At 43.9% G+C, this 22,373-nt stretch overlaps 1 protein-coding gene across 2 annotated transcripts in view; it reads left to right on the top strand.

Moving 5' to 3' along the window:
* Positions 1-22,373, top strand: part of LOC143982648 (protein phosphatase 1H-like) — an 88,165-nt gene that overhangs the window by 44,620 nt on the left and 21,172 nt on the right. For both annotated transcript variants that reach the window (XM_077481547.1, XM_077481546.1), the window contains 4 exons: positions 2,020-2,337; positions 7,462-7,574; positions 10,430-10,514; positions 20,428-20,546. In XM_077481547.1, the coding sequence (XP_077337673.1) occupies positions 2,020-2,337; positions 7,462-7,574; positions 10,430-10,514; positions 20,428-20,546 (635 nt within the window). The remainder of the gene's footprint in view (positions 1-2,019; positions 2,338-7,461; positions 7,575-10,429; positions 10,515-20,427; positions 20,547-22,373) is intronic.

Here is a 22,373-nt window from a genome sequence, read left to right as displayed (position 1 = left end):
AGATAAGTAAACACTACAGATATATGTGCCTACGTCTGATTTCATGAATGGGGTTTACAACCACTTTAAGTGAAAATAACATCTTAAACATAGGTAGAAATGTGGGCAGCTAAACATGTACACACATGTAAAAAGTTGCACTTGGCTCAGCCTGTTCCACATCCTTAGCATCCAGATTGGCCAGTGAAGCTACCCATCACTAAGGTAACCAATAGGAGGTTTTGAAATCAGGGGTGGGTATAAACTTTTACTGGAAAAGTCAAGATATGCACATACAGTGCCTTGAAAAAGTATTCATACCCCATGACATTTTCCAAATTTTGTAATGTTTTTGTCAAAAACGTAAATGTATTATATTGGTATTTTATGTGATAGACCAACACAAAGCATCACATAATATGGAAGGGAAATGATAAATGGTTTTCCAAATGTTTTATAAATAAATATCTTAAAAGTGTGGCATGCATCTTTATTCTGCCCCCTTTACTCTGATACCCCTAACTAAAATCTAGTGGAACCAATTGCCTTCAGAAGTCACCTAATTAGTAAATAGAGTCCACTTGTGTGTAATTTAATTTCAGTATTAATATAGCTGTTCTTTGAAGCCCTTGGAGGTTTGTTAGAGCACCTTAGTGAACAAACCACATCTTGAAGGCCAAGGAACACACTAGACAGGACGGGGGATAAAGTTGTGCGGAAGTTTCAAGCAGGGTTAGGTTATAAAAAAAATCCCAAGTTTTGAACATCTCACTGAGCACTGTTCCATCCATCATCTGAAAATGGAAAGAGTATGGCTAAACTGCAAACCTACCAAGACATGGCCATCCACCTAAACTGACAGACTGAGCAAGGAGAGCAATAATCAGAGAAGCAGCCCATGGTAATTCTGGAAGAGCTGCAGAGATCCACAGCTTAGGTTGGAGAATCTGTCGATAAGGCAACTATTAGTCATGCACTCCACAAATCTGGCCTTTATGGAAGAGCGGCAAGAAGAAAGACATTGTTAAAAGAAGTCCCGTTTGCAGTTTGTGAGAAGCCATGTGAGGGAAACGGCAAACATGTGGAAGAAGGTCTGGTCAGAGAAGACCAAAATTGAACTTTGTGGCCTAAAAGCAAAACGCTATGCGTGGCAAAAAACTAAAACTACACATCCCCCTGAACACACCATCCCCACCGTGAAATATGGTGGTGGAAGCATCATGTTGTGGGGATGCTTTTCTTCAGCAGGGACAGGGAAGTTGGTCAGACTTGATGGAAAGATGGATTGAGCCAAATACAGGGCAATCTTAGAAGAAAACCTGTTAGAGTCTGCAAAAGAATTGAGACTGGGCCGGAGGTTCACCTTCTAGCAAAACAACAACCCTAAACATACAGCCAGAGCTACAATGGAATGGTTTCAATCAAAGAATATTCGTGTGTTAAAATGGCCCAGTCAAAGTCCAGACCTAAATCCAATTGAGAATCTGTGGCACGGCTTGAAAATTGCTGTTCACAGATGCTCTCCATCCAATCTGACAGAGCTTGAGCTATTTTGCAAAGAAGAATGAGTAAAAATTTCACTCTCTGGATGTGCAAAGCTAGTAGAAACCTACCCAGAAAGACTTGCAGCTGTAATTGCAGCGAAAGGTAGTGTCTACAAAGTAATCAGAGGATACAATACAAATGCACCTCACACTTTTCACATATTTATTTGTAAAAAAAAGTTTGAAAACCATTTATCATTTTCCTATCACTTCACAATTATGTGCCACTTTGTTTTGGTCTATCAATAAAATACATGTACGTTTTTGGTTGTAACATGAAAAAATTTAGAAAGTTTCAAGGGGTGTGAATACTTTTTCAAGATGCTGTAAATGCAACTGACTTTATCTTTGAATCTTCTATTGATTTAACTTGTACATTTCACTAATGTAAACCTCCTGAGTATGTATTTTCACTCCGTTTGGGCCAGATATATTATAAGGGTGTATTTCTACATGTCTTGTTAATACATTTCTTTTGTGTTTTGCCGTACTTTAGATCAGCAATGGATTATCTTTCTATTACTGGGGACTTTTTGATGGTCACGCAGGATATGGATGCTCTTTGACAGCATCAAGGCTTCTTCACCTTCACATTTGTGATCAGCTAAGAGACCTTGTGCATATTCTCCAACAACCTACAATTGCTGCTCCTCTGTGTCTAGAAAGTGACACAAGGAATGAGAGTGCTTCAAATACGCCGACTCAGGAGAAAACAGAACCCCCCCTTGAGACTGCATTACGTTTCCACCTCGAAAAACAAGTATTTCCTGAAAGTCTTGTAATTGGTGCACTGGAAAATGCTTTCAGGCAAATGGTGAGTAGAGCCAGGCTGACATTTGTACTGATTAATGTTACGGTACATTATCTGAAATGCAATTTTTGAAAATGCAATTGTCAGGCGACACTCATTGCAGTCATACTGTCAGGTTCATTAGAAATAGTTCATTCATTGCTTTCATATTACAATACTGCCTATTTAGTGCCACCAGAGAAGTTGAAAATTTTCCTCTATACATTCTCAGCATCATAGATCAGCGTTATTCTTTGGCCCAGGAATCGTTTTTCTCCAAAGTGTTTTTGAACAACCGTTTGTTTTAGGACTAGATTGTTCATTATTATGTTAAAGTGGTTGTAAAGGTATTCTCTGCATTAAGGTACAAAACATTTCCCAAGCTGCTCCGCCCAGCCCCTCTTAAATCATTTTCTGAGACCTATCTCAATGCAACGCTGTGCCTGTCTATAGCAGCTCTTCTCACAAGAAACTTGGCAGCAGCAGGAGCCATTGGCTCCTGCTGCTGTGAGTCCAATCCTGTAAGAAGGGAGCAGGGCTGAGCCACGCTGTGTATGTCTATGGATTTACCCAGCCAAGCTCCGGATCGAGCCCACATGAGTGGCCCATAGCAAGCGGCTTGTTATGGTTTACTTGGAGAAGAGGAGGAGCCAAGATTTCTGGCGGGGGACCCCAGAAGAGGAGGCTCAGGACCACTGTGTGCAAAACCATTGCACAGAGCAGGTAAGTGTAACACGTTTATTATTTTTGGGAAAAAATAAACTTTCCAACTGCTTTAATATTTACAATACTATTAGCATTACTGAGAATGGTACCAATACCAGTATTTCAACCCAAAAAAACTAATTAGATCCAAAAACTAAATGATTCCACCTTAAAGGAATGATAACTAAATAAGGTACCATTACCCTGAACCAAAAACTCAAACACAACTGTGAACTTAAATGTAAACCATAGTCTAAATATTAAAGCGGAGGTCCACCCTAAAATGGACCTTCCACTCATCGGAATCCTCCCCCCCTCCGGCGCCACAATTGGCACCTTTCAGGGGGGAGGGGGGTGCAGTTACCTGGATAATCCAGGTAACTGCACCCACTTCCGGGATAGCTCTCTGCGGAAAGGGGCGTAGATTACGCCCCTTTCCGCAAGTGCCCGCCCCCTTCCGCAAGTGCCCCGCTGCCTGCTGGGAAACACACAGATCCCAGAGGCAGCGGGGACCGTCCTTATTGCGCAGCGGAACTCGCGCATGCGCAGTAGGGAACCGGGAAAAGAAGCGGAAAGGCTCCATTTCCTGATTCCCATACCCAAGATGGCGGCGGCAGCACCCGAGTGACGATCTAAAGATCGGCTTCGGGTGCCGACATCGCGGGCGCACTGGACAGGTAAGTGTCACTATTTTAAAAGTCAGCAGCTACAGTATTTGTAGCTGCTGGCTTTTAAAAAAAAAAAAAAAACGCTGAGTCCCGGCGGACTCCCGCTTTAACCTAAATATCTATAAACTAGTGGTGCTTCAGGTTTTGGTATAATAATCTTGTCTTTAGAACAAGTGACCATAACACATATGCTGTAAAATATCCCCCAACACTAAAACACACCCTAGCAACCCCCTTCATACCTAAATTGACCCCTAAAAGGAGTCTTTAACACATAATCTAACCCCGCCCAATCTGGCTCTTATGCTTAACCAGACCTTTAAAGGAGAAGTACAGCCAAAGCTTGTTTTGGCTGTACTTATACGGATCACGGGTGTGCAGTTCATTGTGACCAGTTTTCAGCAGACAGCAGGCTGAAGTCTGCTGTTGGCTGACATCACAGATGGTCCAGGTTTGAGAAAGATCAAAACCATATAGTTGGGATCTGCCCAGGAGCTTGAACAGGCACCTGGCTCAGCCTGGTGAGAGCCGCTGAGAGCCAGAGACAGCTGCTCCAGCCCCTTCCACAGCCCAGCACACCAGTGAGCTTGGGGAGATGGCAGAGCAGACAGTGGTGACTGACGTTCACCAGCTCTCTGCTTATGGAGCCCTGAGAACAGAGCAATCAGAGTTGTTTGATCGCTCGGTCCTCAGACTCAGAGCCAGCAGGGGGCAGATGGACCAATGCTGCATCCATCTAGGTAAGTATGATTAAAAAAAAAAAAAAAATGACATAACTTCTCTTTCAAAGTAAGCCCTCAATGTTGAATCCTAAACCCCCAACACTTAAAGTGGAACTTCAGTAATTTTTTCATCTTTCCATCTATTAAATCTTCTGCCCTTGTTATTTTAACTTTGGATAGTAAAACATTTTTTTTTTCTGCCAGTAAATGCCTATACGGCCCACTTCCTCTTTCTTCTTTGGTCATTAGCCTATGAGCTTATGACATCGTGCACAGCTCTTTCTCTCACTCTCATGAGAGTTTGCCAGGAAGGGCGGGTGGATGAGTCATAAGATAGCCAATGAGAGCTGCAGAGCTGGAGGTGTGCCTGTGCAAATCCAGGAAGTGAACAGGCAGTAGCTTCAGTGACCCACAGTTAAAATGGTTGCAGCCAGACTTAGTGGAGGGAGATTTCTGCAGCATATTTGACAAGTACAGAATCACAGTATATATAAAATAAAATGCAAAGTGGTTGGAGGAAGCTTCAGAATGGCAAAGATGTATTTATTACAAATTATATCAGCAGACTGCTGTTCCTCTTTAACCTTCTTGCTGTCCCTTAACCCTTCTCGTCTAAGCCTAACCCCTAAACTAAGATAACCTTTCCTTCTGCCTGATCATTTCAATCCGATAGATACCTCTGTGCCAAAAGTACACAGTGCCCATGCAGAATCCTCAGTCAATATTTTATTGCTGAAAATTACCTGGCTTCACTATATAATGCTAAAGCCTAACTAAGCCTAATGCTGCGTACACGCAATCGGAATTCTCGTCAGAAAAAGCTCTGATGGTTTTCCCGACGGAATTCCGACAGAATTCGGCTCAAGCTGTCTTGCCTACACACGGTCACACCAAATTCCGATTGTTTATAACGCGGTGACATACAACACGTACGACGGGACTAGAAAAAGGAAGTTCAATAGCCAGTAGCCAATAGCTTCCGTCTCGTAGTTGAATCTGAGCATGCCTGATTTTTGGCATGTCGGAATTGCATACGCACGATTGGAATTTCCGATAGAAAGTTTTTCCGTCGGGAAAATTGAGAACATGCTATACATTTTTGGCTGGCGGAAATTCAGACAGCTAAATTCCGATGGAGCCTACACACGGTCGCATTTTCCGATGAAAAGCTCTCATCGGTCTTTTTCTGTCCGGAATTTCGATTGTGTGTACGCAACATAAGCCTAAATCGAGCAAAAATCATTTTGACACAATTAACTGGTTCCCGACCAGCGCACGCCCATGTACGTCGGCAGAATGGCATGGGCAGGCATATTGGCGTACAGGTACGTCCAATCTTCAATGCAGCCCTGCCATCACGAGCGGCGCTCGCGTGCCGGTCGGGACCCCCGTGAGTCCGGTCGTGGGTCCTGCGGACTCGATCGCCGCGGGCATACCTGCGATCGTCTCACGGGGTGGCTGAATGGGGAAATGCCATTGTAAACAGCATTTCTCCATTCTGCCTAGCAACTAGTGACGCTGATCTCTGCTCCATGTGATTGGAGCAGAGATCAGTGTTCACTAAATGAAAGCCCAACCCCCCACAGTTAGTAACACACCCCTAGGAATACTTAACCCCTACACTGCCACCCACTGGTTAACCCCTTCACTGCCAGTGTCATTTACACAGGAATCACTGCATTTATATAGCAGTGATTGCTGTATAACTGACAATGGTCCCAAAAATGTGTCAAAAATGTCCGATGTGTCCACCATAATGTCGCAATCACAATAAAAATCGCTGATTGCCACCATTACTAGTTAAAAAAAAAAAACGAACCCCTATTTTGTAAACGCTATAACTTTTGCACAAACCAATCAATTATCGCTTAATGCGATTTTTTTTTACCAAAAATATGTACAAGAATTATGTATCGGCCTAAACTGAGGGAAAAAAATGTTTTTTTATATATTTTTGGGGGATATTTATTATAAAAAAAAGTAAAAAATAATGCGTTTTTTTCAAAATTGTCGCTCAATTTTTGTTTATATCGCAAAAAATAAAAACCGCAGGTCAAATACCACCAAAAGAAAGCTCTATTTGTGGGAAAAAAAGGATATCAATTTTGTTTGGGAGCCACGTTGCACGACCGCACAATTGGCAGTAAAAGCGACGCAGTGCCGAATCGCAAAAAGTGGTCTGGTCTTTGACCAGCAAAATGGTCCGGTCTGCAAGTGGTTAAGGAAGAGTTTACGTTTCTTTTTTTTGTGACCCCCTATCAGAACAAAAAGATGCAGACAGCAGCAAAACATTTCAGACATTGTAAGGCCGCGTACACACGGGCGGACTGTCTGGCCAACTAAGTCCTTCAGACAATCCGACAGACAGTCCGTCCTACTTTTGAATGAACGGACTTGACCACACACGACGAACAGACAGTCCGCTGAAAGCTTGCGCGATGACGTGTACAGCACGTACGACGGGACTAGAAATACGATGTCCAATACACTGCAATGCAACCTTCGGCCGTGTAAATCCTTTCTGAGCATGCGCCATACTTAGTCCGTCCAACTTGCCTACTCACGAGCGGACTGTCCGCTGAAACCAAAGTTGGACGGACAATATTACGGAAATTCCGAAAGACTTAGTCCGCCAGACTGTCCGCTGAAAAAGTCTGCTGAAGCCCACACACGAGCGGATTGTCCGCTGAAACACGTTTCAGCGGACCAAGTCCGTCAGACAGTCGCCCGTGTGTACGCGGCCTAAGTCTTCATTGTTCTATTAAAAATGTGTTTGTGTTTTTGTCTGCGTTCCCATCCAAGATATTTTCCATCATTATCTGCCTCAACAAGAAATGCAGGGAACTTTAAGCTTGAGCTATTAAGCTCTGTAAACATAAGGCTTTGAACAGAACAGCAAGAATAGACAGGTAAGTCTAACCCAGGGGCTGCAAAAAAAAAATATTCATATTTTCCTGGAAGAAAAAGAAAATGGTGTACATTACTGTTAAGAGTTCACACTTCTACCAACTTCCTGTCAGTAATACGTTTTATGTTTGTCTTTTTAATTACAGGATGAACAAATTGAAAGAGAGAGAACCACAAATAGCATAGAAGGAGGCTGCTGTGCACTTGTTGCAATCTGTTTGCTGGACAAACTGTATGTAGCCAATGCTGGGGACAGCAGGTATGATTTATTTAAAAGTATGAAGGCTGAATAAAGGAAGGGCTATCCATTTCTTCTTAGAAGTCACAACAACATCCACGCAATTGGGCTGATTTCCGAAAGGCAAATTAGACTGCAGTGTTAATTTAGTTGATGAAAATATTTTCATCATTTTCGTCAGCGCCATGTTTCCAGTGACGAAAACTAAACGAAAATTACCCCAAATTTTTATCAATTGACGAAAACTATGATGCAAATCAATTCCAATTTATGTCAACAAAAATGTGAGGGAGGGACATTTTAACCACGTGAACTCCGCCTGTAAAGCCAGTAAAACTCTTTCCCCTCCCAGCGAGCAAGGTAGCAACCATAGTGTGCTTAGTGGTGTGGCATGCACTGTGCAGCATTACAGGCCTCCTTTGATTAATTGTCCTGAGCATTGTGCAGCATTTACAGGCCTCCTGAGAATCCCGACTATCCGACCGCTGCTCTATGGGCAGCCGAGTGTAAATGGACTCTACTGATCGATCACCCCCATCTGTCCTCTCATCCGATCTGCCTAGTGTGGTGAGGATGAATCCCCTGCAGATTTTTATAGCGGACTTGTTCAGGGCAAAAAAGGCTTTGGCCATGCTTCTCCTTTTAAATAAATACAGTTTTTGCTCCCTTCACTGTGTACATTTTCTAGTCTCATTTTACAAAATTCCTGTGGATGTGTACACACTGCAGCAGAGGCTGAACACCACAACTTTACTGTAGAGAATTTTCCCTTTTCCCTTTCATGGTTTGTAGGTTTGTTGGGGAATCCCTATTTAGCAGGATGTCCCCATCTCATGTACTTTTTTACAATCCGTTTCAACCCCTTCCTCGATATTGGGATTTATGGCAAACACCAAGTTGGTCTTTGGCCCAAGATTTCCCAAACATTATTCACTGGTCTCTGGCCAGGGAAGCAATGGTTCAATTTCCCCATCCCGTGAAGAACCCATAATAGGCATATCCTCTTGTCCTCTTGTCTGGCCCATGAGTCTGGAACAGACATTTCCCGAGTCAGGAGATTATTGTTGGTCGTCTTCACACATCTCCTTCACTGGATATTATTTGGATGCTGAAGGACCTTCACCTCTAGAAAGGTTTGGGAATTGGTGACCTACCCTCTAAGCTCAATAGTGTTACATGTGTCTTTCCAAGAGTCAAGGTATTGGCTTTCAGGATCCTCTCAAATGATGGTCCCCACATTGAAGTGTTCAGCATCTGAATACAGCTCCTTTTTTTAATTATAGTTAGCCCTAGGCTCCACCATATGAGAACAGACTTTCTTCCTACATCCCTAATCCTAACTCAGGCTGTGTGCTACCCCACCATATTTGCAAAGGCCCTTGTGTAACAAAGGAATTCCATCAGTGGCATTCTCCGGTGGCTGGTATCTTCGGGGGCAAACCCCACATCTTAATGACCTCCTACATCACGGTAGTTGCAGTAGCAAGTGACATTCTCTCACCCCTCATGCTGCTCTCCAACTCTCCCCTTTGGGCTAAACAAATAAAACGCGCCAAAACCAAAGAAGTGGAAAAACCTTACCCCTTACCCTCCCATTTGGGGCAGCACCTAACTAGCTACCCACTTATAAGTCTGTGCCAGTTATATAAATCTGTTGTACTAGTCTCAGGCTGAGAAAAAAAAAGCACAAAAAACTTTCATGATTTCTAGGTAGCACAAGGTAACTAGGTTATATGGTGCTTCCCATTCATCTGTGTTTCACTAAACTTTAAAGAAGAACTGCAGACAAAACCTTTTGTTAATACAGTTTTTTTTTTGTGATTCGTGTCCCATTGGTGCGATTTCTCTTCAATTCCTGCCTCATAGTCACAACAGGAAGCGAGGGGAAATTCCTTCAAATTGAGGAAAATCCCTGGTAGTCACCAGGTTCACCAGAACTAGTGTCCACATTAGAAGATTTCTCCTCTGTTCCTGTTCCAGTGACCACTTAAAATTTGTGATTTTCTTTTACTTTCATTTTCACTAGGACAAATAGGATGAATTTCCCTAACATGGCACAGACATAAATAAAAACCTAACCGGTGTTCTAATTCCCCTCTACTCCAAACTTAAAAAATGTTTTCCGTTCAGTTGTACTTTAATTTTGAATTCTAAGCCCACGTACACACGGTCGGAGATTTTGCCAACCAAATCCGTCGGATTTTGCCCGTCGGATTTAGTCCGACGGATTGTGTCCGAAACTGTTGCATACACACGGTCGGGCCAAGTTGGCGAAAAATCCGATCTTTCAGAACGTAATTTCGTTACGATGGGACTACATTCAGGCTAGTAACCAGTAGCTTTGATGTAGGAATTTTATCTGAGCATGCGTGGCACTTGGTCCCCTGAAAATGCTCTACACATGATCGGATTAGGTCCGACCGGCCCAGTTGGTCGGGAAATATTTTCCACATGTTGGAAAATTGGGTCGGACGGAGATTCGGACGGAATCAGTCCGCTGCATATCACACACAGTCGGATTATCTGACGACACGGTCCGATAAGACTCATTCCGACAGATTCTCCAACCGTGTGTACAAGGGCTTAGATGGATCCCCATGTTTACTAAAATCCATCCAGGGCTTTTACACTCAGAACCAAGGCCATAATAAATATTAGAAAAAAAACATCTGTCTTAGCTAGATGAATTTGGTATATTGTTTTTATGAAGCAGTTATATAGTGTAATAGCATTAATGTGTGGATTTATGTAATGAACGCAGAACATGTTCAGCGTTTTCAGGAAAAACGATGTGACTGTTGTTTTACTACTGCTTTATTAGCCCTTTTCAGATAAAAGCTATACTATTCTGACTTTGACATTTTATGCAATTTTAGAGCCATTATCATCCAACAGGGGGAAACCATTCCGATGTCGCAAGAGTTTACGCCGGAAACAGAAAGGCAAAGATTGCAGTTCCTAGTAAGTAATATTGTATGTTTTTTTTAAGGCTGCCTTCTTCCTCACTGATTAGTCACAAAAACTGTAAAACACAGAGTTAAGGCTATTTGTTTAATACATGCCCGTCACAAGCTGTAGTTGATTTTGTTTACCAGGTTATATTAAAATATATCATAAATTGATATTAATATTTATCATAGACTTTGTTCTTCTTTAAATATCTGTGCCTAAGTAAGTTTAAAAAAAAAAACATAATACTTCTATTGCACAAAATGTAAGAAGACTGTATCAGAAAGTTCATTGTGTTCAGTAAAGTTGGCCATACAATATACATAGGGGGTTATTTACGAAAGGCAAATCCACTTTGCACTGCAAGTGCACTTGGAAGTGCAGTCGCTGTAAATCTAAGGGCTATATCTGAAATGAGGGGAAGCTCTGCTGATTTTATCATCTAATCATGCGCAAGCTAAAATGCTGTTTTTTATTTTCCTTGCGTGTCCCCCTCGGATCTACAGCGACTTTACTTCCAAGTGCACTTTCAAATGCACCTGCAGTGCAAAGTGGATTTTACTTTAGTAAATAACTCCCATTGTATTATTATACAATTTTTTTATTCGATCTCCTTTAGATTTAACTTCAACTATGTAGTGCAAGGGCCCGTCTGATTACATACAAATTGAAAGTGTTTAGGTTTGACCTCAAATGATATGGCTCAAAAATGTACAAGACAATTGTATAATGTATGGCCAGCCTAACCCATACATTCTTTTCAGGGATACTGTCACTGTTAAGTCTTCCATTGTTTAGTAATTGCATGAATAAAACACATGAGGTATGTCACCTCGATATATGCACTTTTCTATGTTTTATCCCTTGAAATATCCTGCAAGTTCAGAAAATGACCCACTGATGTGGCAGAAATGCACTCGGCTCCTAATTACTGTTGTGGGCTGACAACACAGCATTTTTGTGTGCTGGATTGTGTCAGCCCTGCTCTGTTGTCTTTTGCTAAAAAAGAGTTATTTTTTAGGATTTACATACACTATTAAAAATATATATATATTATTTATTTGAGGGAAATGGGGAGGTTAGCCATGTTATTCCCTTGCCACCGCCTGCACACATACTGTATATCCATATGTGCCTTCTGATCCCTGTAATAGCCTCTGATTGGCCATCACAGTTAGTCAAAGGCCCACCCTAGTGTTTTTTTTTTCTCTTCTGAATGGAGAAAAAGATACATTGTATCTCTCTCTCCTTGCTAGGGGAGAAAAATGTAAACAAACAAGTATGTGAATAAAAATAAAGAACAAAATTTGAAAATAAAAAATTGATCAAGGTTTGATTTAGATCAGTGTCAGTTAGTGTTATAGTCAAAGATCAAGGTCAGAGTCCAAGGTCAGGGTCAGTATAGTTTAAACAACTGGCCACTGTCCCACCTATAACTGGTCTTCGCAGTAAGAAGCACATGGAAGGATGACGCATGTCAAACAAAACCAAAGACAATTCCCAGATCAACTTACCAGCCAGCCTGCAACCAACCGAATTCTCCTAACAGTTGCGTTAAAAACAGGGGTTTAGTTATTACACATTTGCAAATACACGAGTAAGCTGCAGAGCCACTTTACGGCACCCCGGTATTATCTGAAAGTCTCACCATGTAAATTTCTGAGAACCTCCACAGTAGAAGCACATGCATTTTAATGGATAGAAGGCTGGTGAGCCTCGGAGGGAGCCCACCCCTCTTTAAATGTACAGGCGTGCACTGGACCCCGGCAAATAGCACAATGGCAACAAAGGTGTCCATTGGGTCCCTTCACCAGTATTATATCAGTACAAATAACTGGCCACTGCCCCCACCTATAACTGACCTTCACAGCAAGGAGCACATGGAAGGGCGACACATGTCAAACAAAACCAAAGACAATTCCCAGCTTAACTCACCAGCCAGCTTGCAACCAACCGAATTCCCCTGTCTAACAATTTGTGTTAAAAACAGGGGTTTAGTTGGAACACATTTGCAAATACATATATAGGCTGCAGATCCTCCATAGTAGAAGAACATGAATTCTAATGAATACATAAAGGGCAGGTGAGCCTGGAGGGAGCCCACCCCTCATTAAAGGCACACTATAGTTTAGGTAGGATTTAAAAAAAAGCATTTATTAACCACTTACAGACCGGACCATTTTGCTGGTCACAGACCAGACCACTTTTTGCGATTCGGCACTGCGTCGCTTTAACTGACATTTGCGCGGTCGTGCGACATGGCTCCCAACAAAATTGAAGTCCTTTTTTTCCCACAAATAGAGCTTTCTTTTGGTGGTATTTGATCACCCCTGCGGTTTTTATTTTTTGCGCTATAAACAAAAATAGAGCGACAATTTTGAAAAAAACTCATTATTTTTTACTTTTTGTTATAATAAATATCCCCCAAAAATATATAAAAAAACAGTTTTTTCCCTCAGGCCGCGTACACACGCGGGGACTGTCTGCCGAAACTAAGTTCGTCAAACAGTCCGCTCAAACTTTTGAATGAACGAACACGCCCACACACGGCACTTTTTGAGCGGACAAATACGGCAAACTTTGTTCGTCGTACTAAGTCCGCGCAACTTTTGAAATGAACGGACTCGCCCACACACGAGGCAACAGTCCGCTCATTTCGAGCGCGTGTGCAGGTAGGCGGGGCCCACGACGGAGACGTCACGGGCTCCGCCGCCTGGAATGTACTTAAAGGGGAACCCCAACGCCGAAAAAAATCGGCGTGGGGTCCCCCCAAAGTCCACAACAGACCCTTGTCCGAGCACGCTACCCGGCCGGCCAGGAAAGGGGGGCGAGCGCGCCCCCCCTCCCGAGCCGTACCAGGCCGCGTGCCCTCAACATGGGGGGTGCCTTGGGGAAGGGGGGGCCGCGCGGCCCCCCCACCCCAAAGCACCTTGTCCCCATGTTGATGAGGACAAGGGCCTCTTCCCGACAACCCTGGCCGTTGGTTGTCGGGGTCTGCGGGCGGGGGGCTTATCGGAATCCGGGAGCCCCCTTTAATAAGGGGGCCCCCGGATACCGGCCCCCCACCCTATGTGAATGAGTATGGGGTACAATGTACCCCTACCCATTCACCTGTAAACTAAAAGTACCCAAAAAAAAACACAACACACGAGATAAAATATTTTATTGCACAGCTCCGGGGGTCTTCTGTCTTCGGGGGTCTTCTCGCCGGACTCCTCCGCTATCTTCTTGTAGCTCTTTTGCTAGCGGAGGAGTCCGGCTTTCTTCCTCCCCGCCGCCGGCCTCTTCTCCCGACTTCGGGGGTCTTGTCCCCCTCTTCGGTTCTTCTGCCGGGCCACCGCGCCTTCTTATAGCTCTTTTGCAGGCGGTGGCCCGGTCTTCTGTCGCCGCCGCCTTCCGTTCTTCTGCCGGGCCACCGCGCCTTCTTATAGCTCTTTTAGAGGCGGTGGCCCGGTCTTCTGTCGCCGCTGTCGCCTTCCGGTCGCCTTCCGTTCTTCTTCTTCTTCTTCTTCTTCTCCAGGAGATGTTGACACGTCGCTCTCTCCGTCCGGAATGCTAGAGCCGCGCTGTGCGGCCACTTATATAGTGACAATGGGGCGGTGTCACATGGTATATGTCACATGGGTTGGTCACATGGGTTGATGTCACATGGGGACTATGACATCGTAAGGGGGCGGGGTCACCATGTGACCAACCCATGTGACATATACCATGTGACACCGCCCCATTGTCACTATATAAGTGGCCGCACAGCGCGGCTCTGGCATTCCGGACGGAGAGAGCGACGTGTCAACATCTCCTGGAGAAGAAGAAGAACGGAAGGCGACCGGAAGGCGACAGCGGCGACAGAAGACCGGGCCACCGCCTCTAAAAGAGCTATAAGAAGGCACGGTGGCCCGGCAGAAGAACGGAAGGCGGCGGCGACAGAAGACCGGGCCACCGCCTGCAAAAGAGCTATAAGAAGGCGCGGTGGCCCGGCAGAAGAACCGAAGAGGGGGACAAGACCCCCGAAGTCGGGAGAAGAGGCCGGCGGCGGGGAGGAAGAAAGCCGGACTCCTCCGCTAGCAAAAGAGCTACAAGAAGATAGCGGAAGAGTCCGGCGAGAAGACCCCCGAAGACAGAAGACCCCCGGAGCTGTGCAATAAAATATTTTATCTCGTGTGTTGTGTTTTTTTTTGGGTACTTTTATTTTACAGGTGAATGGGTAGGGGTACATTGTACCCCATACTCATTCACATAGGGTGGGGGGCCGGTATCTGGGGGCCCCCTTATTAAAGGGGGCTCCCGGATTCCGATAAGCCCCCCGCCCGCAGACCCCGACAACCAACGGCCAGGGTTGTCGGGAAGAGGCCCTTGTCCTCATCAACATGGGGACAATGTGCTTTGGGGTGGGGGGGCCGCGAAAGTGTGTAGGCCACTTTCGAAAGTGGCCTACACACGGGCGGACTGTCCGCTCAAACCAAGTTTCAGCGGACAGTTTTTCGGAATTTCCGAAAAACTTTGTTCGTCAAACTGTCCGCTGAAACTGTCCGCTGAAGCCCCACACACGAGCGGACTGTCCGCTGAAACACTGTTCAGCGGACAAAGTTGAGCGAACAGTCCGCCCGTGTGTACGCGGCCTCAGTTTAGGCCGATACGTATTCTTCTACATATGTTTGGTAAAAAAATCGCAATAAGCGAGTATTGATTGGTTTGCGCAAAAGTTATAGCGTTTACAAAATGGGGATAGTTTTATAGCATTTTTATTAATAATATTTTATTATTTTGTTTTTTTACTAGTAATGGCGGCGATCAGCGATTTTTATTGTGACTGCGACATTGTGGGGGACCCATCGGACATTTTTGACACATTTTTGGGACCATTGTCATTTATACAGTAATCACTGCTATATAAATGCAGTGATTCCTGTGTAAATGACACTGGCAGTGAAGGGGTTAACCAGTGGGTGGCAGTGTAGGGGTTAAGTGTTCCTAAGGGTGTGTTACTAACTGTGGGGGGGTTGGGCTTTCATTTAGTGAACACTGATCTCTGCTCCAATCATATGGAGCAGAGATCAGCGTCACTAGTTGCTAGGCAGAATGGAGAAATGTTTACACGGCATTTCCTCCATTCAGCCGTCCCGTGAGACGATCGCGGGGATGCCCGCGGCGATTGAGTCCGCGGGTCCCGCGACCGGACTTTCCGGGGCCCCGACCAGCTGGCGGCGCGCTCCCGATGGCAGGGCGGCATTGAAGATTGGACGTGCCTGTACGCCAATATGCCTGCCCGTGCCATTCTGTCGACGTACATCGTCGTGCGCTGGTCGGGAACCGGTTAAATTAGTATCAGTGTCAGTATGGTTTTTAGGTAGGATCAAAAAGAAAAATGTTCACTATTGTTTCTGGGTCCTACTACAAGTACAAACAACAAATAACATACACGTATGTGGTCTAAAGAGGAACGGATTGCCGCTACTCCTGACCAGTTCAGGTGAATAAATGATGAGGAGCATTTATTCTTTTGGGTTGGTCAGGAGTAGCCGCAATACTTACTTTTATACATTTACTAGCCCTCTGGATTGGTATCAGGACAAGCCTGCACCCCATGCTCTGGGACACAGGGACATGCTTTCACCTCTACTTTAAACGGCACCAACAGTAAATTGTTAAGGTATGGTAGCAGCAAGAAATATATGGCTAAATTTAGAAAAAATACTTTTTTTACTATTTTGGACCAGTTTTTCTTTGATAATACCACCAAATAAAAGCCCAGTTTGTCCTGGAAAAAAAATCAAGGTATAATTAATCTGGATACACAAAGTAATTGGGGTGATATGTACAGTTTTACTAAGACATGTCAAAGTTGCAAAATTGTGTTTAGGTGTTAGGATTTGTTTTACCCTCCATTATAAACAGGTTAAAGATATGAATACAGAGGATAAATAGCGGTGCACAAAAAGGGTAATGTAAATTTCTGAACCACAGACTCTGAAAGTTCATCAGTAAAAAGTCCATAAACAGTCCATGGGGCACGTCAGGCATAGGGGTAGTGGTTCCCAGAGTAAGCCAGCTCTGTATAGAAAAGAATAAGAGAAAAAGGGAAAGCGCCCACTAAGTGCAGTATTAAAAGAAGACTCCTAGGCCAGCTTGGAGTGCACACATGGACAGGATGTGGCATCACAGAGGAGAAGGATAGGTGCGGCAGATGCTCAGAATTTCACTACTGATTCTACAGGCTTCTAGAAGGAGCAGTGAAGCTCCGAAGGTGTAGTCTGTCTGCTGCACATATTCTTTCCCTCTGTGACATCACATCCTGTCCATGAATGTCTATGTCTGAGTTGTGCACAGACCTTTATACAGTGCCTTGAAAAAGTATTCCTACCCCTTGAAATTTTCCACATTTTGTCATCTTGCACCCAAAAATGTAAATGTATTTTATTGGGATTTTATGTGATAGACCAGTGATGGCGAACCTTGGCACCCCAGATGTTTTGGAACTACATTTCCCATGATGCTCATGCACTCTGCAATGTAGTGGAGCATCATGGGAAATTTAGTTCCAAAACATCTGGGGTGCCAAGGTTCGCCATCACTGTGATAGACCAACACAAAGTGGCATATAATTGTGAAGTGGAGGGGAAATGATAAATGATTTTACAAATAAGTATGTGAAAAGTGTGGTGTGCATTTGTATTTGCATTTGCAGCCTCTTTTACTCTGATACCCCTAACTAGATTCTAGTGGAACCAATTGCCGTCAGAAGTCACCTAGTTAGTAAATAGAGTCCACCTGTGTGCAATTTAATCTCAATATAAATAATGCTGCTCTTTGAAGCCCTCAGAGGTTTGTTAGAGAACCTCAGTGAACAAACATCATCATGAAGGCCAAGGAACACACCAGGCAGGTCAGGGATAAAGTTTTGGAGAAATTTCAAGCAAGGTTAGGTTATAAAAAAAATATCCTAAGCTTTGAACATCTCATGGAGCACTGTTAATCTGTCATCCCAAAATGGAAAGAGTATGGCACAACTGCAAACCTACCAAGACATGCCTGTCCACCTAAACCGACAGACCGGGCAAGGAGAGCATTAACCAGAAAAGCAGCCCAGAGGCCCATGGTAACTGTGGAGGAGCTTCAGAGATCCACAGCTCAGGTGAGAGAACCTGTCCTGAGGACAACTATTAGTTGTGCACTCCACAAATCTGGCCTTTATGGAAGAGTGGAAAGAAGAAAGCCATTGTTAAAAGAAAGCCATAAGAAGTCCTGTTTGCGAGAATCCATGTCAGGTACATAGCAAACATATGGAAGAAGGTGCTCTGGTCAGATGAGACCGCAATTGTGTCAGGGTTGGGCTGGGCTTAGCCCTTCCTTCACTGAGCTGGTTGCTCAGCTGTTGGCTAATTGCCAGCTCCTATCTCTCCACAGTGACTCACATGTTGATGAGTAAGCACTGATTCCAGTGCAAAACACATCAGAATTTTTGTACCCTTTTCTTTGCTGTGGATTATTTGATGTGATGTGACCCCCGATTTTTAATAAAAACACAGGATTTTAAGCCTTTTTCCGGTGTGCGGCTATCCAGAGTTTTTCTGATATTGCCTGCCTATTGCATATGTATCAGCCAGCACCTGGGGCTCCTCGTTAGGAAGAAGGACATCCGCCCTGGAGGGCTATCCTGGTGCGGTGGTTTTCTTTCTTTATCTGACTCACATGTTGATGGTATCCTGCTCGTCAGTCCTTCCTACTTAAGTCATCCAGTCCAGATGACCTCTGCCTTTTGCCTTGGGCACATCTCTAGAGACGCTCTCCTGTGTTCCTGTTAAAGACTTGTTTGGCTGACATTCATTCTGGTTTCAGATCCCACTTGCTATTCTACTTCACTGTTCTCTGGCTCCTTGACATTTTGGCTTGTCTGACTATCCGTTCTGGTTCCTGAACTCTGGCTTTGTTTTGACTACGTTTACTCTGTTTACCTTTATTATTATTATTAAGTGTGATTTAACTGTACTTCTGTCTCAGTCTGATTCATGGTTTCTGACAGTATGGCAAAAAACTAATACTGCACATCACCCTGAACACACCATCCCCACCGTGAAACATGGTGGTGGCAGCTTTTCTTCAGCAGGGACAGGGAAATTGGTCAGAGTTGATGGGAAGATGGATGGAGCCAAATACAGGGTAATCTTAGAAGAAAACCTGTTAGTGTTCACAAAAGACTTGAGACTGGGACGGAAGTTCACCCTTCAGCAGCTCAACGACAATGGATTTAGATCAAAGCATATTCATGTATTAGAATGGCCTGTGGAAAGACTTGAACATCGCTGTTCACGGATGCTTTCCATCCAATCTGACAGAACTTGAGCTATTTTGCAAAGAATGGGCAAACGGGTCACTCTCTAGATGTGCAAAGCTGCTAGAGACATTCCCAAAAAGACTTGCAGCTGTAATTGCAGGGAAAGGTGATTCTACAAAGTATTGACTCAGGAGGGCTGAATACAAATTCACTCCACACATTTTTACTTGTAAAATATTTGGAAAACCATTTATCTTTTTCCTTCCACTTCACAATTATGTGTCACTTTGTGTTGGTCTATCACATAAAATCCAATTAAAATACATTTACCGTATATACTCGAGTATAGGCCGACCCGAATATAAGCCGAGGCCCCCAATTTACCCCCAAAAAAACTGGCAAACTTATTGACTCGTGTATAAGCCGAGGGTGAGACATGCCTGTCCATCCCTGTGTGTGTGTCCGTCCATCCCTGTGTGTCCGTCCATCCCTGTGTGTCCGTCCATCCCTGTGTGTCCGTCCATCCATCCCTGTGTGTGTGTGTGTCCATCCATCCATCCATCCCTGTGTGTGTGTGTCTCCATCCATCCATCCATCCATCCCTGTGTGTGTGTGTCTCCATCCATCCATCCATCCATCCCTGTGTGTGTGTGTGTCTCCATCCATCCATCCATCCATCCCTGTGTGTGTCTCCATCCGTGTGTGTGTGTGTGTGTGTGTGTGTGTGTGTGTGTGTGTGTGTGTGTCCAGCCTACCTTTGTCCCGAGCCTCCGTCCCGTGCCTTGCCTCCTTGCCTCCGTCCCGTGCCGTGACTTGCCTCCTTGCATCCGTCCCGTGTCGTGCCGTGCCTTGCCGCCGCCGTCCCGTCCCGTCCCGTGCCGTGCCTTCCCTTGCCTCCGTCCCGTGCCCTCTTCGTCGGCGGCCATTGTAAAGTTCAAAAGCTGCGCCGCCGCCTTCGCCTGTGATAGGCGGAACACTGAATTTCCCAGCAGCCTGTGTTCCGCCTATCACAGACGTCGTATCATCCTCGTCCGTAGTACGAGGATGATACGATGTCCGTGATAGGCGGAACACAGGCTGCTGGGAAATTCAGTGTTCCGCCTATCACAGGCGAAGGCGGAGCCGGAGGCGCGGCTTTTGAATAGAATGGCCGCTGTCTGTCTGCTCGACACGCTGATCGAGCGGGCAGACAGCGATGACTCGAGTATAAGCCGAGGGGGGCACTTTCAGCCTCAAAAAAGAGGCTGAAAATCTCGGCTTATACTCGAGTATATACGGTATGTTTTTGGTTGTAACATGACAAAATGTGGCTACAAAATGTAAGGTTACCCTTACCCGAAATGATGGTGGCAGCACCCAACAGCCGATGGAAACATCAGCTGCGGTGCCGACATCGCTGGACTGCAGGACAGGTAAGTGTCCTATTGTTAAAAGCCAGCAGCTGCAGTATGTGTAGTTGCTGGCTTTTCTTCTTTTTTTTTTTTTGTTTTGTGGGTGGAACACCGCTTTAGGCAAGATATTGAGTCATTTTAACTAGTTGACTATACAGTTACGTTTTTGTACACTGAAAAGGACAGACAGCACGTTATCTTTATAAATGCATACCATCTACATACAAATGCAATACATACAATACTATCTTTTCTATCATAGGCTTCCTTAAAGCCAGATCTGTTGGGAAATGAATTTACATGCCTTGATTTCCCAAGAAGAATACAGCAGAAAGAAATCAGGAAACGGATTCTTTATCGAGACCACACCATGACAGGCTGGTAATATACAGTCTATCTGTCTGATTTTAGAATAAACTATAAAGAGTCATCAAAATGTTCTTTTTGTTATACAAATGAATGGATAAGAACCATACTCCAATCTGTGTTCTTTTCTGGGTTACCTTATTGGATCATCCATAATAGATTTACAGCCATGGTGTCTCCACCCAACAACAAACAAACTCATCTTTAACATGTTTCAGCACATTGTGGCTTCATCACAGGCCACACTGTGGTGAAATGTCTTCAGGAGGAGTTGTGTTTTTTTTTTTTTTTTTTTCAGTGGAGATGTCACTGTCTGTAAGTCACTGGTTGTATATCTAATAATGGATGATCCAATAAAGTAACACAGTTTGGAGTGTGGTTCTTATCCATTAAATTTCATCTTATGATAAGCAAGGACGGACTTCTTGAACCTGCACCGAGAGTACGGAGATCAAATTAAGGAGCGATTCTAGAATGGTGCACTGAGATGGTTAATTTTGTTATATTTTATCTGGATAAAAATAATACAATTTCTATATTTTCTTATGGTTTTCCTCTCAACCAGCCTCATGTTACAGAGAAGGAGTTATAAGGATAAATTATTTGTTCAGCTTCTTATTAGCTGTAAAGGCTCAAACATTTTGCAGGATTACAGGAGGCTAGCCTTTGTGCCAGAAGACATTGCACCTTTGCACCAGAAGGCGTTGCACAGGCACAAGGGCATTGATGCCCCACCATGTGCCGCAACTTTAGCAATGTTTTTACCGTGGGCACCTTTTATACTAGGTTGTGTTCACTTTAAGCTTTTTTTAGATAAATCTACTGAATCTGCTGAAAAACATTTTTTTTTCTAACTGTCCTGATAGTGCCTATGTATTTTATAGCATGGTCAATGATCTATTTCCAATTTAAAAGATTTATGTTGTACTTTGGCAACATTTTTACAGTGCCTGTTTTTTTTTTGGCAGCATATGTTTTTTTTTTTTCTCAGTATAATCTAATCTATGTCAGGAACATTGTAAATCACATTCTAATGCTTGTAGATGTTTTGGTAATGCACGTATAAGAATCTGCAACATAAGGCCACTTAAACTTTACCTATAGTAAATACAACTTCTAACCATAAAAAAATTGTGCTGAAAGGAAGGTATTTTCAAAATGAAAAACAGTGTCAGCGGGTGCTGTTACTATTTGTCATTGAAGAGATCAGCAATGTCCATGCTAACTTGCATTTTGTGGTCTGGTGACCTCATCAACTGCTGACAGCGTGTACGTGCCCTTCTGTAAATTTACATTCGAAATACTGTATATCCTAAATCTCATATATTATCCGTGTCATTTTAAAAAGCTCACATCCTATGCAATGGTCACCAAAGGACATTTTATTAGAATTTAAATCCCCACTCTTGAATTTTTATAATAGTGCAGTTTTAGACCTCACCTCATTGACAGTTATACACTTGTTTTCTCTACTTCTTAAGGTGTTACTAAACCCACAACAGTAAAATCAATCTGTATATGCAGTAAAACATGTTATAGTCACTGTGGAACCTAAGGGGCTAATCCTCTGCATTGTGTAAAAAGGCTGTTTGAGCCTGTATTCTCTGATCCTCCTCTTCTTTAACCACTTAAAGTGGAAGTAAACCCATCGATTTAAACAGTTAAAAAAAAAAGGCATGCCGGGAATGCTCACTGCACATTGGCTGTGCTCTCAGCCAAACTATCAAACCATCCAATGGCTGGTGTCATAACGAATCACATGTGCAGCACCATAGCAGTTGAAGATTAAACAGAGGCAAAGATGGCGGCTTCCTTGGCTGAAAACGACAGGGGAGTTCACTT

The sequence above is a fragment of the Lithobates pipiens genome, unplaced genomic scaffold (genome assembly GCF_037356315.1).
Source record: "Lithobates pipiens isolate NorthernLeopardFrog02 unplaced genomic scaffold, aLitPip1_a1.2 Scaffold_16, whole genome shotgun sequence".
Classification (NCBI taxonomy): domain Eukaryota; kingdom Metazoa; phylum Chordata; class Amphibia; order Anura; family Ranidae; genus Lithobates; species Lithobates pipiens.
The sequence above is the reverse complement of the archived record's forward strand: the minus strand, read 5'-3'. Positions and strand labels throughout refer to the sequence as shown.